This window comes from Nerophis ophidion, unplaced genomic scaffold (assembly GCF_033978795.1).
Source record: "Nerophis ophidion isolate RoL-2023_Sa unplaced genomic scaffold, RoL_Noph_v1.0 HiC_scaffold_100, whole genome shotgun sequence".
Lineage (NCBI taxonomy): Eukaryota > Metazoa > Chordata > Actinopteri > Syngnathiformes > Syngnathidae > Nerophis > Nerophis ophidion.
The window spans coordinates 202,409-222,030 of NW_026907022.1; the positions used below are offsets into that span (position 1 = coordinate 202,409).

General features: G+C 41.0%; 1 protein-coding gene across 1 annotated transcript; it reads left to right on the forward strand.

Moving 5' to 3' along the window:
- Positions 1 to 5,685: 5,685 nt before the first annotated feature.
- Positions 5,686 to 18,825, forward strand: LOC133547434 (zinc finger protein 180-like). The gene is made up of 3 exons (XM_061893115.1): positions 5,686 to 6,102; positions 7,093 to 7,359; positions 15,616 to 18,825. Exons 1-3 carry the CDS (start codon positions 6,000 to 6,002, stop codon positions 16,845 to 16,847), a joined length of 1,602 nt encoding a protein of 533 aa, XP_061749099.1. The 5' UTR covers positions 5,686 to 5,999; the 3' UTR covers positions 16,848 to 18,825.
- Positions 18,826 to 19,622: the final 797 nt, after the last annotated feature.

A 19,622-nucleotide genomic window follows, 5' to 3' on the forward strand; every position in this document is an offset into this window, starting at 1 on the left:
AGGTTCCTTCTGTGCGATATTGACTGGTGCTTTTTTCTCCCTGGACTCTGACTTCATATCTGGTGTTGTCCTTCAGACCTCGGCCAAGAAGCCACGTAAACAGTGTGAAGAATGTGGGCGATAAGAGTGTGTGTGCGTGGGCATGAACTTGCACCCACTTTCAACTGGAACTCAGGACATATGATTAGTTGCACGGCCTATTCTAATCTATATTAAACAGCGTCCGGGGCTTGCGTCCACTGCGGGGGTGCGTCATCGCTCTCTCGGTGTGGGTCGTTGCGCTCTTCGTCTGCTGGCCGTTGTTTCCTCCTCCGTGCTGCTCTCCCGCTCGTTCCTCCCTCGCCCTTTTTGTACTCTAGCAGCAGATAGACAGATTGTAAGCAGGTGTGTAATATACGCACCTGGCTCAGATTGCCGCTGCAGTGTCGCTTCGCGTGTGTCATGCCTCTCCTCGCCGCCGCATGCCCCGCCTCCTGGCCTCCAGGTGGGCCCGCGCTGCTGCTTTCCGCCCATTGTCGGCCCGTCGGCTGTGTCTCTCCACACATACAATGTCTGCTTTCACTGGGATGCCGACTGATGGGATGTTCATATCTTCCCGTTTAGATGAAGAATTAATCATCGCAAACGGTTAAAAAGGGTGGGTGCAAAAGAGCATATTACTTAATCTTTCTAGCCATCTCCAGGTCTAAGTTGGATGTCAGTGTTGACCAAGTTCTCGGTTTATGTCCACAACCTTCTACTACATAAGTGAGAAGCATGATTTATATTCTAGAATTAGCTTTCACCATCTTAGAGGTGAGGAAGCAGCTCAGTATGTCAATATAGCAGCATAAGCTAGTTACTTCTGTGATCAATGCGCCGCTAAAAGTAGGTCCTTAGTGTTAGCGCTTATAATAACAATATCACTAATACTTGGTTAATATTCAGGTCACAAAATGTAAATGGTGTATTGTTGGCAAATTTTTGGAGGACTTTGTGGGTCAAATAGAGGAGCTCCCATTGACTCCAATGTTAGCTGATTTTTGCTCACGTTTATTTAATAATTAAATTTGTAAAAGTTTAAAACTTATGTCTTACATAAGGATTGTGAATGATAGGCAACATTTTAAAAAAGTGCAGTTTCCTTTGAATTTGTCAGATAAGTAAACAGTCCTTCAAATTAAAGATGTAAAACAATTGAGGTTGTTTATAGATATTATCCACTATGAAGTTACAGTCAAACTAAGCACACAAGGGAAAGTACATTCATATACACATGAAGTACACACACGTGTAAGAATCATGTTAAACACCAAAATATTTTCTTGTTCTCCTAAAGCCAATATCGAGTATCCTTTGGTGAGCTGACCATATCGTCACACCCTTAGTTAAAAGCACACCATCCCCATGACATGACACTTCCACGTGATGTAGAACAGTAGTACCACATTTTAAACATACACACACATCTGAAGAATATTAAAATTAAATATATTTGGTGGGCCAAACAAAATGACTCGGGGAAACAATGTTTGGTATGGGCGATATGACCTCAAATCTATATCCTAATAACAATATATGTCACGATATATAATTTGGTGTATAATTGATACTAGAAGAATTTTAAAGTGGGTTACAAAAGCTCCTAATTTGGCAGCTGACATATGCAGTAACATATTGTGTCATTTATAATTGTATTATTTTGTTGAAAAAAATATTTTTAATGTACTTGTTTATTTACTGTTAATATCTGGTTACTTTATTTGAGGAAATAATACTGGAAATGATGTAATATTTTACTGCATATTTCAACAACTAAATTAGGAGCCTGTGTAGCCTGTTTTAAAATGGTTCTATCAGTAATTCAATATGAAATAATATATCGTAAAATCAATTTTAAACCAAATCGTTTATCCATAGTAAAAAGTCCTGTTGTTCTAGTTGGTTTTTATTTTCCTGTGAAAAATGTTGTAAAGAGTAACGTGTTTGTGCATCACTGAGATTTCAAGACAGTTCATACAATAACTTGTTTTTCCTAAGTGCATGTAAAAGTACTTAATGCATTATGTGACTGAGCAGATATGGATGTTTCTCAAACTTGTGTTTGTCTTGCAGACGTCTGTGAAGAACATCTTCACCCTGAGCAACAGAAGTGGAGCTTCAGGATGCAGACGGAGGAGCCACAGCACTCCCACATTAAGAAGGAAGAGGAATACCCACTGATCCCCCATTTTAAAAATGAAGAGGAACACCCACTAATCCCCCATTTTAAAGAGGAAGAGGAGGACCCACTGACACCCCATTTTAAAAAGGAAGCAGTGGATCCACAGACCCCTCACATTAAGGCGGAAGAAGAATACCCACTGATCCCCCATTTTAAAAATGAAGAGGAACACCCACTAATCCCCCATTTTAAAGAGGAAGAGGAGGACCCACTGACACCCCATTTTAAAAAGGAAGCAGTGGATCCACAGACCCCTCACATTAAGGCGGAGGAGGAATACCCACTGATCCCCCATTTTAAAAATGAAGAGGAACACCAATGGCTACCCTTTTTTAAAGAGGAGATGGAGGAACCACTGACACCACATTTTAAAAAGGAAGCGGTGGATCCACTGAGCCCTCACATTAAGGCGGAAGAGGAGGACCCACTGAGCCCTCACATTAAAGAGGAAGAGGAGGAACACAGCATCAGTCAGCAGGGAGAGCATCTTGAAGGACTGGAGGAGGTTGATGTCACCAAGATGCCAGTGACTGGTGTCCCTGTGAAGAGTGAAGATGATGAGGTGAAAGGTGAAAGTGAGGAGAGGGGAGGGGGGGAGCCTCCAAGCAGCAGCTCAACACAACACATGACAACAGAAGCTGATGGAGACCACTGTGGAGGATCACAAGCAGACAAGCTCTTAGCTCCACTATCAGATAGTGAGGACACAACGTCACACTCTCCTGACACTGATGATGAAGACTCTAAAGATGATAAGACATGTCACACTGACAACACTCACTTCACATCTTCTCTCCGTCACAAAACTTTTAAATACCCAAGTCTTCTGAAAGAACACATGAGAAGACACACTGGAGAAAGACATTTTTTGTGTTCGATCTGCGGTAAAGATTTTACTCAAAGATACATTTTGAAAATACACATGAGAATACACACTGGAGAAAAACCTTTTTCCTGCTCAGAATGTGGTAAAAGTTTTGGAAAAAATCAAAGTTTAAAAGTACACATGAGAACACACACAGGAGAAAAACCGTTTTCCTGCTCAGAATGTGGTAAAAGTTTTGTAAGAAATGAACGTTTAAATGTACACATGAGATCACACACTGGAGAAAAACCTTTTTCATGTTCAATCTGCGGTAAAGATTTTACTCGAAGGGACCATTTCAAAAAACACATGAGAATACACACTGGAGAACAACCTTTTTCATGTTCAATCTGCGGTAAATATTTTGCTCGAAAGAACTACTTGAAAATACACATGAGTACACACACTGGTGAAAAACCTTATACTTGTTCAGTATGTTGTAGAAGTTTTATACAAAGTATGCATTTGAAAAGACACATGAGAATACACACTGGAGAAAAACCTTTTTCATGTTCAGTCTGCAGTAAAGATTTTACTCAAATGCACCATTTCAAAGCACACATGACAAGACACACTGCAGACAAACCTTAAACATGTTCAGTGTGTTGTAAAAGTTGTATACAAAGTCCGTATTTTGAAAAGACTCATGAGAAGACACCCAGGAGAGAAAGTGTTGAGTTGCAGTGTGTGTGGTGAAAGATTGTCTTCTAAGTAGCAGTGTAAGAAACACAAGTGTGCTGGTGAGAACAGCAGCAGCAAATGAAACTGCAGGATTGCAAATAAACTGTCAAATCTTAACTTCGACTTTGTAACAACATCAGCACATAGATTCTAACATTTATAGATTAGATATTTCAGATTATTGCTTTTTTCAGTCAAGTACATGTTTTAATATACAACATTGTGTACTTTTATTTAAAAATGAACACAACACTTTGACTGTAAAGATGAGAATAAACAGGACAAAACATGTTACGAATACTTTTTATGTGTATAGATATATTCAGAAATCATGTTTGATTTTTAATGATGTTGTAGAGTAACTCCTTTAAATGATGTACATATGTGTTTTACATGTGTTCATACCTTTGCTTTTGAATACACATAAATCCCTCTTAATTCAAATTTAGTGGTTCACACTTGAAACACCTTCTGGACCACTTCTGGAAACATATTATTATTTACTTTATACATTTTCAGCAGTTGTCTTTTATACAAGATCATTTACTTTTAAAATCTGTGACTTTATGAATCATTTGTTGGCTCTCAATAATCAATTTTTTTTAATTAATCTGTATTACTCTCTTTTGTAATATGAATATTGTTTTATATGTATGTCCCCTTTATGCAATATGTAGGTTAGAGAAAATGGCAACATTATATGTGGAAGGTTATGAAGGATAGTTTTGTTTTTAATAATCTACATTTCTTATTTTTTTTAAAAACTACACATGACAATTTAAAAAAAAAAAGTTGTTTATGATTTTGTTCCCCCTTTTTTAGAATCCCTCAAACATTATCAATTTCAGAAAACATGGGGAAGTTTGGATTGTTAGGGAAAAGTCAATAAAAGTCAATCCATCCATTGTTTCTACCACTTGTCCCTTTCATTTTTTATGTATAGCATTTAATCACAAACTTGTCAGCCAAAGGGTGTTGCGTTTTGGAGAAACTCCTTATGTCAGAGTGCTGTTCAACACAGTAAAGAGGAACCAAAGGATGCACAGGACGCTGAGTAAAACACATTTTTTACTGCGGAAATCTACTCACAAAAACAATCCAAACAGGAGGAAACAAAAAGCGACGGTGCGAAAGAGAGAAGACAAAATGTGTATTGTGGACAAAATAACAAAAGATACATATATACAAAAATGAACTAAACTTGGTTTGGAGTTACAAGACGTGCACAATACAAAACAACACCAAGATGGATGGCACTGGGAATGGCCAAGGTAGCAAAATACTCAAAGCATAGAATCAACTGGCATGATGTGGAATCGCTGAGTGCCATCCAGCTGTCAAGGTGCTGCTTAAGTAGCACCAGGGTCAATCGGAGGCAGCTGTGCACGTCCCACAACTCCGCCCACAAAGGCAACACAGGGACTTTAGGAGGAAGGAGAAATGTAAGAACAAGATCAACTGCACCAAAAGAGGAAAACTGACAATACAAACCACAAGGTGGCAGCAGGTGGTGACAACTTCCCTCAAATTAAATTTGGGAAAAAAATGGACTGAGCATAAGAGATAAATCATTACAAATGAAGTTAAATCATTCAAAAGTTTACCTTTGTAATTCACTTCTATCCAAATAAATCCAGGATGGTTCTCCAGAATGTTCCATTCGAGAATGCTGTCAAACTGTTATGTCTACTAGGAAAATTAAATTCCAATACATTGTTAAATATTTGAATATTTTTACGAAAACAAGTTGTATGTCTTTGTTTAGAAATTTTGAAATCGACAGGTTTACTTTTATTTTCACAATAAGTAAATAGTATATAATAAAATAGTTTTACCGTTGTGGGAAACTGGTTGTACTTATTTCTCTCGCGAGATTTGGAAAAGAGCTGGTTACTTGTTTCTCTCGCGAGATCTGACAACACTGCGCGCGAACCAAACACGGCGAGGATAAAGCAAGATGGCGTCTGACGGTGAAGACGTTATTGCAGTCGTCACAGTTCAATGTTCTTAATCTGTGCCTCCATGTACACATATATGTCCTTTATTACACTCTAGTAAATAGAGTAAACATCGTTAATAACTGTTTGCATCCGGTTATATTAGTCTGAGCGCACTTTGATGCTTCTCGAGCTAGATTAGCTTGCTAGTTAGCTTAGCTTGTTAGCTGCTAACAAAGAGAGGCGGAAGTGGTCAAAACACATCGCTAAGTAAAGATCAAGTGTGAGTGTAAAGTGTTGTGATTGTGTGAAAATGTGCCAAAGAACCACAACAGAGTACGAGGAGGAACTTTATCCAACAAAAGAGGAGAAGGAGCGACAACATGAAAAACATCAAGTTGTGTTACACAGAACAGGTTTGTTTACTTCTTACTCTCACATCTTTACTAACTTTATATTTCATTATTAACACTATTCTTAAATAGATTGTCTATAGGAAGATGAATTGTCATGTGAGGATGATGCACTGATGGTTTTACATTGTTGATAAGAAGGAGACAGTGTCAGACACACAATATTTATGAGAGGTTGATGTTTGTAACAATGTGTATCAACATGTTTACACAAAACTCACACAGTCACCGGGGGAATATTCCAGAGAGCTGGTTAAGTGCAAAGTCCTGAGTATGTAAAGCTCAAGAGTTTTACCTCCAAAAATAAGAGAGGTAAGACAAAGTCAGAGTCAGTTACCATGGTGACTGACGCTGTAAACCTAGCCTGATAGCTGGCAGGTTTGACAAGTTATATATGTGCGTCAAAGCATACTGACCTGTTATTTCCTTCATTTTGGTGCACCCTCCCTGAGATCGGTAGGTTGTGAGTTCAAACCCCAACCCAGTCATACCAAAGACTATAAAAATGGGACCCATTACTTCTCTGCCTTGCACTCAGCATCAAGGGTTGTAATTGGGGTTTAATCACCATAAAAGTTATTCCCGGGCATGGCCACCGCTGCTGCTCACTGCTCCCCTCACCTCCCAGGGTGTGATCAAGGGTGATGCAGGGAATAATCTCCCCACACCTAGTGTGTGTGTGACAATCATTGGTACTTTAACTTTTTAACGTGGCTGTGATTGTCAAAAAAACAAAGCCTGATCTAAAGATGACATCTTGATCTCATACCATCTCAAACCAATTGGCCGTTCATTATTAAGTGAAATGTTTTATAGTCGCTTGAATTTGTCTTTAACCAAGCAACACTGTTTTTTCCAGTTACTCAACTAATCGGAAAATTTCCAGTAGAACACTTGATTAATAAAATTTTCAATAGCCACAGCCCTATATTTCATGTACAATTTAATATTTAGCATGTAGGAGTTAAAATGTGTTTTGTTTGTGTCCTTTAGACATCCATCAGCTGATTGGACACCAAGAAGAATGTCTCCCTCATCTGCAGGGGGACAGTTTCACTTTAGAGTGTCCACAGCCCTCACATTTTAAAGGGGACAAGGAGGTTCCACAGCCCTCTTATTTCAAAGAGGAAGAGGGGGGAGAGTGTCCTGTAGGGCAGGAGGAGGCTGATGTCAGCAAGTTTCCACTGACTGTTGTCTCTGTGAAGACTGAAGAGCATGAAGACAAACCACCTGAGTCCTCACAGCTTCATCACAGTCCAAGTAAGCACAACATCCACATATCATCTAATACAATGTTTGTGACACATGTTCATCCGGGGGACACATTTATCACTACAGATGAAGATATGTTTGCTTTTTAACACCACCATTTAAAAATGAATGCTCATCAATCATCAACAGTGTAATTGCTGGGGTGTAACCATGTGACCTAGAGGCCGTCCTCCTTACCTCACGTGGTCAAATGAAGGCAAACAATCAATATGGCTACTGTTTATTTACCTTAGCAGCACATATGTCAGCATATTTCAAAGGTTTAGTGGTGAAGATTATGGATGTACACCAAGTACCATTTTTTAAATTAATACTGGTTCATAATTATGTCGTCCATGAGGACCGTGAAAATTCTGGACTAACGGCACAACTATTTGTATTTTTAATTCCAGCTGACTGAGGTAACTATGACACGTTGTCACATTGAGTTCAGCTGCCGCTGCTACACATTACAATCAGCTTTGAATAATGACAAATAAGGAAGCAACCAAAGTTTGATGTGTGTGTTATTGACAAGAAGATGACATAAGTGCATTTCACCTTGCACTGCACACATAGTTGACTTCTTTAAGACTTCAAATAAACAGCTGCTGATAAAAGACTTCCCTGCTCTGAGATGTTACAGAACATCATGTTGGAGGTGTTCAACCTCTTGTGCTAGTAGGAATGCTATTTAAAATGACTTTTTCCACTTTTTTATTTCCACAAATGACATGTAGTACCAAAAAAAGTACCGACAAATACTGGTATCGATTAGGGTATCATATCGATACATTTCCAACGATTTATATCCCTACTTAAAATACAAGCCAGATATCTTAAAAAAATAATTTCAACGTTTGTTTGGATTTAGTTACTTCTCTGCTGTCCAGCAATGTCTCAATCAATCTAGTTTATTAGTACTAATTAGCAAAGTTGTCTTGTCTTTCTAAAGTCTTTCTTCCAATAGCCTCCTAGCGGTAAAGTTGTCCGATTGCAAACTGAGGCAGTATTTGTGACTGATAAAACTTTCGGCGAATCAAAATTTAAGAAATTGTACTGGAAAGTTAATTATGTTTGAAGATGGCTGATAGAAACACAATCAGAATCGGAAACACTTTAATAATCTCAGAGGAGAATTTAAGATTTTCAGCACAATCCCATTCAAGAGCAGACAAACATTACAGGGAGACAGAACAGGTCTGCCAACTTCCGCCGCCCCTTAAAAAAAAGGTGAGAAACTGGTAAAAAGGAGGAGAGGTGAGAAAAAAAAATCAGTCTAAGCCTGGGACCCTGGAGAGGGGATCCAGACTGAGGCCAAAGAGAAAACAAAAATCTAATATCCAGCGCCGGGGACCGGGCTCGGCGTGTAGTTGTTGACAACCTGCTGCTCCACTTTGACATGTTAGGCTTACAAGATACATTCCTCCCAAAACTAGACCTGGGGCTCTTGAATTATTTTAATAATGGGAATTGTATGAGGGAGGATAGCGGGAGGTGTTGCTGTGCTCTGGCACAAAAAGCACGATGCAGTTATTAGTGTTATTAGGCTCGAAGTGTATTGCTGTTCAGTATAAGTCCGACAATAGGGAGTTTATTGTTCTCAATGTGTACACTCCGTATGAATGTAAAGACAATGAGGATGAATCCATGTTTAAACTTGCTTTTATTAATTCTTTTATACAGGATAATCACTGTACGTGTATTTATGTGGTCGGTGACTGGAATGCTGATATTTCTGATGGCAGCTCTGATAATGCAAGACACCTAATACAGTTTTGTGATGATAATGCACTCACCTTATCTAGTCAAGGGTTGTTGCCAGCTGATAGCTACTCTTATATTAGTGAAGCCTGGCACACAACATCATGGCTTCGGGTGGGGGGACGGGTCCTGACTGTTGTTTGTGCTTAGCCACCAAACAGCAGCTCAGAGTACCCACTCTTTTTGGATTCCCTTGAGGGAATACTGGAGAGTGCTCCCTCGCTGATTCCCTTGTTCTGCTGGGGAACTTCAACGCTCATGTTGGCAACGACAGTGAAACCTGGAGAGGCGTGCTTGGGAAAAATGGCCGCCCGGATCTGAACCCAAGTGGTGCTTTGTTATCGGATTGTCACGGATTGTCCATGACAAACACCATGTTCAAACATAAGGGTGTCCATATGTGCACTTGGCACCAGGACATCCTCGGCCGCAGTTCCATGATTGACTTTGTAGTTGTGTCATCGGATTTGCGGCCTCATGTTTTGGACACTCTGGTGAAGAGAGGGGCAGAGCTTTCTACCAATCACCACCTTGTGGTGAGCTTGTGAGGGTCTGCTGGGAACGCCTAGAAGAGTTTCCTGTCAGAGAGAGTTTCAATTCCCACCTCTGGAAGAACTTTGAACATGTCACGAGGGAGGCAGTGGATATTGAGTCCGAGTGGACCATATTCCGTGCCTCTATTGTCGAGGCGGCTGATTGGAGCTGTGGCCGCAAGGTGGTTGGTTCCTGTCGTGGCGGTAATCCTAGAACCCGCTGGTGTACACCAGCAGTGAGGGATTCCATCAAGCTGAATAAAGAGTCCTATCGGGTCCTTTTGGTTCATGGGACTCCAGAAGCAGTGGACAGGTACCGACTGGCCAAGCGAAGTGCGGCTTCAGCGGTCGCGGAGGCAAAAACTCGGACATGGGAGGAGTTTGGGGAAGCCATGGAAAACGAGTTCCGGGCGGCTTCGAAGCAATTCTGGACCACCATCCGCCGCTTCAGGGTGGGAAGCAGTACACTGTCACTGTATGGTGAGGATGGTTTGCTGCTGACCTCTACTGCGGCTGTTGTTAATCAGTGGAGGGAATACTTAGAAGACCTCTTCAATCCCACCAACACATCTTTGTATGAGGAAGCAGTTCCTGGAAAATCTGTGGTGGGCTCTCCTATTTCTTGGGCCGAGGTCGCCGAGGTAGTTAAAAGCTCCTCGGTGGCCGCGCTCAGGAAACATTTGGTGATTTAACCCCCAACCCTTGATGCTGAGTGCCAAGCAAGGAGGCAATGGGTCCCATTTTTATAGTCTTTGGTATGACTCGGCCAGGGTTTCAACTCATGACTTTCCAGTCTCAGGGCAGACACTCTAACCAAAAGGCCACTGAGCAGGTCGATGGTTAATGCATCCTAAATAGAAGATAAACCTTGAGCAATTGAGTCATTGGTAGCCGCTCTATTCTGCTTTCAAAGTGCTCTAAATAACATCTTAAAGGCCTACTGAAATGAAATGTTCTTATTTAAACGGGGATAGCAGGTCCATTCTATGTGTCATACTTGATCATTTCGCGATATTGCCATATTTTTGCTGAAAGGATTTAGTAGAGAACATCCACGATAAAGTTTGCAACTTTTGGTGCTGACAAAAAAGCCTGGCCTTTACCGGAAGTCGCAGACGATGATGTCACAAGTGTGAGGGCTCCTCGCGTCCTCACATTGTTTTTAATGGGAGCCTCCAGCAGCAAGAGCAGTTCGGACCGAGAAAACGACTATTTCCCCGTTAATTTGAGCGAGGATGAAAGATTCGTGAATGATGATATTGATAGCGAAGAACTAGAAAAAAAATAAATAAAAATAAGTTAAAATAAAAGGCGATTGCATTGGGATGGATTCAGATGTTTTTAGACACATTTACTAGGATAATTCTGGGATATCCCTTATCTTTCTATTGTGTTGCTAGTGTTTTAGTGAGTTAAATAGTACCTGATAGTCGGAGGGGTGTGTCCACGGGTGTCTTGACGTCAGTCTCTGAGGGAAGTTGACGGCAGCTGCATGGACGGCGCAAGCTCGGCTGATCTACAGTAAGAGGAGAGTTTTTACCACAATTTTCTCAACGAAACCTGCCGGTTGACAAGTGGTCGGGAACCATGTTCGCTTGACCGTTCTGATCCATAGTAAAGCCGTGTGTTTGTGTGGCTAAAGGCTAAAGCTTCCAACCTCCATCTTTCTACTGTGACTTCTCCATTATTAATTGAACAAATTGCAAAAGATTCAGCAACACAGATGTCCACAATACTGTTTAATTGCGTGATGAAAAGAGACGACTTTCAGCCTGCAAATGGTGCTGCGCTAATATGTCCCCTCCAACCCGGGACGTCACGCGCACGCGTCATCATTCCGCGACGTTTTCAACAAGAAACTCCGCGGGAAATTTAAAATTGTAATTTAGTAAACTAAAGCGGCCGTATTGGCATGTGTTGCAATGTTAATATTTCATCATTGATATATAAACTATCAGACTGTGTGGTCGCTAGTAGTGGCTTTCAGTAGGCCTTTAAATCCACTTTTTACATTTTAAAGGGGAACATTATCAGCAGACCTATGTAAGCGTCAATATATACCTTGATGTTGCAGAAAAAAGACCATATGTTTTTTTAACCGATTTCCGAACTCTAAAAGGGTGGATTTGGCGATTTAAACGCTGTCGGAGCAATGACCTTTCACCCGTGACGTCACAATGGGAAGCAATCAGCCATTTTCTCAAACACATTACACACACAAGTCAAATCAGTTCTGTTATTTTCCGTTTTTTCGACTGTTTTCCGTACCTTGGAGACATTATGCCTCGTCGGTGTGTTGTCGGAGGGTGTAACAACACCAGCTGACTTACGTGGAGTGTGCTAATCAGACATATTACTGGAAGCTAATCGATGCTAACATGCTCTTTAGGCTAGCTGTATGTACATATTGCATCATTATGCCTTATTTGTAGCTTTAATTGCATCCAGCCTTTCCCTCCACCCACATTTAATGCCAAACAAACACATACCAATGGACGGATTCAAGTTGCACCAGTGGTCAAAAGATGCGAAAGTCCCTCGTTTGTTCTGCACACCTTACCGACGATAGCGATGCTACGACAGAGATGGCACAGAGATGTGTGGATATCCTGCGACACTCAAAGCAGATGCATCTACAATGATAAAGTCAACGAAATCACAAAGTTGAGTTTTGTTGATGTTATTGACTTATGTGCTAATCAGAAATATTTGCTCACGGTATGACTGGAAGTTAATCGATGCTAACATGCTATTTAGGCTAGCTGTATGTACATATTGCATCATTATGCCTCATTTGTAGCTATATTTGCATCCAGCCTTTTGCTCCACCCACATTTAATGCCAAACAAATACATACCAATTGACGGATTCAAGTTGCACCAGTGGTCAAAAGATGCAATCGTTGGTTAGAAGGCGATCGCCGAATTCGTCCTCGTTGCCGATGTCTGTCGTGATATGGCCCAATAGCTTCAGTTTCTTCTTCTATTTCGTTTTCGCTATCTGCCTCCACACTCCAACCATCCGTTTCAATACATGCGTAATCTGTTGAATCGCTTAAACCGCTGAAATCTGAGTCTGAATCCGAGCTAATGTCGCTTTCTGTTCTATCCGCCATGTTTGTTTGTATTGGCTTCACGCAGTGACGTCACAGGAAAATGGACAGGCGGATATAACGACGGTTAAAATCATGCACTTTAAAGCTGTTTTTTGGGATAGTGCGTGATAGGTAAAATTTTGAAAAAACTTCCAAAAATAAAATAAGCCACTGGGAACTGATTTTTATTGGTTTTAACCCTTCTGAAATTGTGATAATGTTCCCCTTTAAATACACACTGTAAGTATATATGTAATGTAGTCACACTCTTAATAACATGTCATATTTACATATCTTTCTCATTTTAAGCATACAATGTCTGCTCTCAGTGGGATGCCGACTGATGGTATGTTCATATCTTCCCGTTTAGATGAAGAATTAATCCTCATAAATGGTTAAAAAAGGGTGGGTGCAAAAGAGCGTATTTTCGAGTCTTTCTTGCCATCTCCAGGTCTAAGTTGGATGTCAGAGTTGACCAAATTCTCGGTTTATGTCCACAACCTTCTACTTCATAAGTGAGAAGCATGATTTATAATGTAGAATTAGCTTTCACCCTCTTAGAGGCGAGAAAGCAGCTCAGTATGTCAATATAGCAGCATAAGCTAGTTACTTCTGTGATCTATGCGCCGCTAAAAGTAGGTCCTCAAAGGCCTACTGAAATTAGATTTTCTTATTTAAACGGGGATAGCAGGTCCATTCTATGTGTCATACTTGATCATTTCGCGATATTGCCATATTTTCGCTGAAAGGATTTAGTAGAGAACATCGACGATAAAGTTCGCAACTTTTGGTGCTGATAAAAAAGCCTTGCCTTTACCGGAAGTCGCAGACGATGAAGTCACAAGGGTGAGGGCTCCTCACGTCCTCACATTGTTTTTAATGGGAACCTCCAGCGGCAAGAGCTATTCGGACCTAGAAAACGACAATTTCCCCATCAATTTGAGCGAAGATGAAAGATTTGTGGATGATGATATTGATAGCGAAGGATGAGAAAAAAAATAAAATAAAATAAAATAAAATAAAAAGCAACGGCTCCGGGCAGCGGCATTGTGAGCGTTTCAGATGTAATTACACACATTTATTAGGATAATTCTGGAAGATCCCTTATCAGCTTATTGTTTCAATAGTGTTTTAGTGAGATTGTAAAGACATACCTCGAGGTCGGATGGCTGCGGTGAACACCCAGTGTCTTAAAGAGAAGCAGAGGAGCCAAGCTCACAGCTGCCTTTTAAACAGCTACTGCAGGAGGACGAATAATCCAATGATGTCTCCGGTAAGATATATATCACAATTTTCCCATCCAAAAACATGCTGGTTGACGTAGAGAAACATGTTCGCTTGACCGCTCTGTGTTAAAAACAAAGGTGCAATACACCGCTTTCCACCAACAGCACTGTTCTTTTTAGTCTCCATTATTAATTGAAAAAATTGCAAAAGATTCAGCAACACAGATGTCCAAATTACTGTGTAAGTATGCGATGAAAAGAGACGACTTTTAGCTGTGTGTTATGCTAAGCTAATATTTCCTGACAGTCCGTGACGTCACGCGCACGCGTCATCATTCCGCGACGTTTTCAACAGGAAACTCCGCGGGAAATTTAAAATTGCAATTTAGTCAACTAAAGCGGCCGTATTGGCATGTGTTGCAATGTTAATATTTCATCATTGATATATAAACTATCAGACTGCGTGGTGGCTAGTAGTGGCTTTCAGTAGGCCTTTAACGTTAGCGCTTATAATAACAATATCACTAATACTTGGTTGATATTCAGGTCACAAAATGTAAAATGAGTATAGTTGGCAGTTTCTGGATGTTTTTTGGAGGACTTTGTGGGTCTAATAGAGGAGCTCCCATTGACTCCAATATTAGCTGATTTCTGCTCATGTTTATTTACTAATTAGAATTCATAAATATTTAAAAAATATGTCTCACATAAGGATTGTGAATGACAGGCGACATTTTAAAAAGTGCAGTTTCCTTTGAGTTTGTCAGATAAGTAAACAGTCCTTCAAATTAAAGATGTAAAACAAGTTAGGTTGTTTATAGATATTATCCACTATGAAGTTACAGTCAAACTAAGCACACAAGGGAAAGTACATTCATATACACATGAAGTACACACATGTGTAAGAATCATGTTCATCGTCACACCCTTAGTTAAAAGCACACCATCCCCATGACATGACACTTCCACGTGATGTAGAACAGGAGTACAACATTTTAAACATACACACACATCTGAAGAATATAAAAAATACATATATTTGGTGGGCCAGACAAAATGACTCGGGGAGCCAATGTTTGGTATGGGCGATATGACCTCAAATCTATATCCTAATTAAAATATATGTCACAATATATAATTTGTTATATGATTGATAATAGAATAGTTTCAAAGCGGGTTAAAAAATGCTCCTAATTTGGCAGCTGACATATGCAGTAACATATTGTGTCATTTCTAATTGTATTATTTTATCGAACAATTTTTATTAATGTACTTGTTTATTTACTGTTAATATCTGGTTACTTTATTCGAGGAAAAAAAATACTGGAAATTATGTATTATTTTACTGCATATTTCAGCAACTAAATTAGGAGCCTGTGTAACCTGTTTTAAGATAGTTCTATTAGTAATTCTACATGAAATAATTTAATCGCAAAATCTAATTTAAACCATATCGTTCATCCATAGTAAAAAGTCCTGTTGTCCTGGTTTGTTTTTCTTTTCCTGTGAATAATGTTGTTAAGAGCAGCGTGTTTGTGCGTCACTGAGATTTCAAGACAGTTCATACGATAACTTGTTTTTCCTAAGTGCATGTAAAAGTACTGAATGCATTGTGTGACTGAGCAGAGATGCTGTGTTTGTCTTGCAGACGTCTGTGAAGAACATCTTCACCCTGAGCAACAGAAGTGGAGCTTCAGGATGCGAACGGAGGAGCCACAGCCCTTCCACATTAAGAAGGAAGAGGAATACCTACTGACCCCCATTTTTAAAGAGGAAGAGGAGGACCCACAGACACCCCATTTTAAAAAGGAAGTGGTGGATCCACTGACACCCCATTTTAAAAAGGAAGCGGTGGATCCACTGAGCCCTCACATTAAAGAGGAAGAGGAAGAACACAGCATCAATCAGCAGGGAGAGCATCTTGAAGGACTGGAGGAGGTTGATGTCACCAAGATGCCAGTGACTGGTGTCCCTGTGAAGAGTGAAGGTGATGAGGTGAAAGGTGAAAGTGAGGAGAGGGGAGGGGGGGAGCCTCCAAGCAGCAGCTCAACACAACACATGACAACAGAAGCTGATGGAGACCACTGTGGAGGATCACAAGCAGACAAGCTCTTAGCTCCACTATCAGATAGTGAGGACACAACGTCACACTCTCCTGACACTGATGATGAAGACTCTAAAGATGATAAGACATGTCACACTGACAACACTCACTTCACATCTTCTCTCTGTCACAAAACCTTTAAATACCATAGTCATCTGAAAAGACACATGAGAACACACACTGGAGAAAAACCTTTCTCTTGTTCAATCTGTAGTAAAGGTTATGCACAAAGTCAGAATTTGAAAAGACACATGAAAACACACACTGGAGAAAAACCTTTTTCATGTTCAATCTGCGGTAACGATTTTACTCATAGGCAACATTTGAACACACACAAGAGAATACACACTGGAGAAAAACCCTTTACTTGCTCAGAATGCTGTAAAAGATTTGCGCGAAAAGCAGAGTTAAAAAGACACATGAGAATACACACTGGAGAAAAACCATTCATATGCTCAGTTTGTGGCAAAGGATTCTCCCAGAAGGGACATTTGGTAAACCACACAAAAACACACACTGGAGAAAAACCTTTTTCATGTTCAATCTGTGGTAAAGGATTTACTCAAAGGCACCTTTTCAAAGCACACATTAGAAGACACACAGGAGAAAAACCTTTTTCATGTTCAATGTGTGGTAAAGCTTTTACTCGAAGTGACCATTTCAAAGCACACATGAGAATACACACTGGAGAAAAAACATTTTTATGTTCAATCTGCGGTAAAGATTTTACCCGAAGGGACCATTTCAAAGCACATATGAGAATACACAATGAATAAAAAACCTTTTCACTGTTAAGAATGTGGTGAAGCTTTTGTACAATGAAGCACTTTGAAAGTACACATGAGAACACACACTGGAGAAAAACCTTTTTCATGCTCAGAATGTGTTAAAGCGTTTGTGTGAAAAAGCACATTGAAAGTAGCCATGAGAACACACACTGGAGACATACCTTATTGTAACCTGGGTGACAAAACCCCATTAAATATCCTCATTTAAATATCCTTTTAAAACCCCATTGAATATTCTTTCTAATTCAATCTTCCTATTTAAATAATTGTATTTAAATATCCTCTCAAAACCCCATTGAATATTATTTCTAATTAAATATCTTTCTATTTAAATATCATTTTACTTAAATATCCTATTTATTTTCGTGTCTTTGCTTGCGTCATTGCGTCACGCGGTCACGTGACCTATTGCGGGAAGCATAAAATCCAGTAGTGGGCTTCTTCCAGGAAGAGCGAGAGGGACGTTGCTGCAGGAGCCAACTACTGAAGCCGTGGGTCGTCGTGCGAGAGTGTTTAAGTGGGATTTATCTGCGGAATTGGCCATGTTGGATGGCGAGCTAGAGCCTGAAGCTTTATGCCTGGAACTGAACCAACCCAACTGAATCCACCCAACCGAGCCGGGCGGCTAGGAGGCTCCTCAGCAGCCGCTCTGTTTTTTCCCTTTGGTTTTTCATAAGTCAACAAGTTCATTTCTGTCCTCCCTGAACTTTCACATTTACCCCGTTACCTTCACTAAAACCCCTCTGGACACTGCCACCACAACGTGGACTTTGCGAGGTCCTTTAATGAACTGTCGTGTTGCGCCTATACCATTCTTGGTAAAAACAAGGACTGAATCAAGTACTGTATCACATTGTAAATATTGAACGTTCTGTAATTTATGTTGAAAATGTGAATGGCCATTCCAATTTACATGTCTTTTTGTTGTTGTTTATTTTCCCTATAATTCTTTAATATAATTTGGTACCATTTAAACATAAAACCTGTGTTCAGTCTTCATTACTCTCCATTCCTAGAGCTGAATTGAGTTTCTTCTGATCTAGCCCAGTTATATAATTCATTGTTTACTTAATACTTGTACAGTGCTTTACTTAAGTAACATGCAGGCTACATTATACATATATTGTAAAAGTTTTATACAAAGTCTGCTTTTGAAAAGACTCATGAGAATACACACTGGTAAGTAAGTGTTGAGTTGCAGTGTGTGTGGTGAAAGATTCTCTTCTAGGCTTCACGGTGAAAGAGGGGTGAGTGCGTCTGCCTCACAATACAAAGGTCCTGAGTAGTCCTGTGTTCAATCCCGGGCTCGGGATCTTTCTGTGTGAAGTTTGCAGGTCCTCCCCGTGAATGTGTGGGTTCCCTCTGGGTACTCCGGCTTCCTCCCACTTCCTGTCAAAGTTTGTTGTTGACGAACCCCATGATGCGGAGACGGAGTCAGGCATTGAATAAGGAAACATGGTTTTAATATAAAATACTAGAACAAAACCAAACAAAGGGTACAAACAAAAAGCACGCACATGGGAGGATAACAACCCAAGAGAGCTAGCATGGGAGCTAGAAAACAAAAAGGAAATTTAGCATGGAAAACAGAAGTCGTACTTGTACTTAGAAAACAAACTGGAAGCAGGGAACAAAAGGCAGTAAGCTAAAAACCGCAATCAAACATAGCTTACAGCAACGCTGCATGGACAAGACAAGATACGACAGGTAGCAAAGACAAGTGCGACATGTGGCAACGACAATAATCCAGCACTGACTGGAGGAAAAAAGCAGGTAAAATAGGAGCGGGCTGATTGTAGCCAGGTGTAGCCAGGTGCCAATCAGCCACAGCTGAGGGAAAAACAGCACACAGGGAGACAAACAGGAAGCTGGACTAAAATAAGAGTGCTGACAGGAACTAAGGACAGGATATTCCAAACACATAGAGGAGAAACTAAAACACAAACTGTCAGTGGCAAGCGTGACATTTCCCAAGACATGCACCTGGGGATAGGCCCCTCCCACCTCCAAAGTCATGCACCTGGGTATAGGCCCCTCCCACCTCCAAAGACATGCACCTGGGTATAGGCTCCTCCCACCTCCAAAGACATGCACCTGGGGATAGGCCCCTCCCACCTCCAAAGACATACACCTGGGGATAGGCTCCTCCCACCTCCAAAGACATGCACCTGGGGATAGGCCCCTCCCACCTCCAAAGACATGCACCTGGGGATAGGCTCCTCCCACCTCCAAAGACAAACACCTGGGGATAGGCTCCTCCCACCTCCAAAGACATGCACCTGGGGATAGGCTCCTCCCACCTCCAAAGACAAACACCTGGGGATAGGCCCCTCCCACCTCCAAAGACATGCACCTGGGGATAGGCCCCTCCCACCTCCACAGACATGCACCTGGGGATAGGTCCCTCCCACCTCCAAAGACATGCACCTGGGGATAGGCCCCTCCCACCTCCACAGACATGCACCTGGGGATAGGCCCCTCCCACCTCCACAGACATGCACCTGGGGATAGGCCCCTCCCACCTCCACAGACATGCACCTGGGGATAGGCCCCTCCCACCTCCAAAGACATGCACCTGGGGATAGGCCCCTCCCACCTCCACAGACATGCACCTGGGGATAGGTCCCTCCCACCTCCAAAGACATACACCTGGGGATAGGTTGATTGGCAACACTAAATGGTCCCTAGTGTGTGAATGTGAGTGTGAATGTTGTCTGTCTATCTGTGTTGGCCCTGCCATGAGGTGGCAACTTGTCCAGGGTG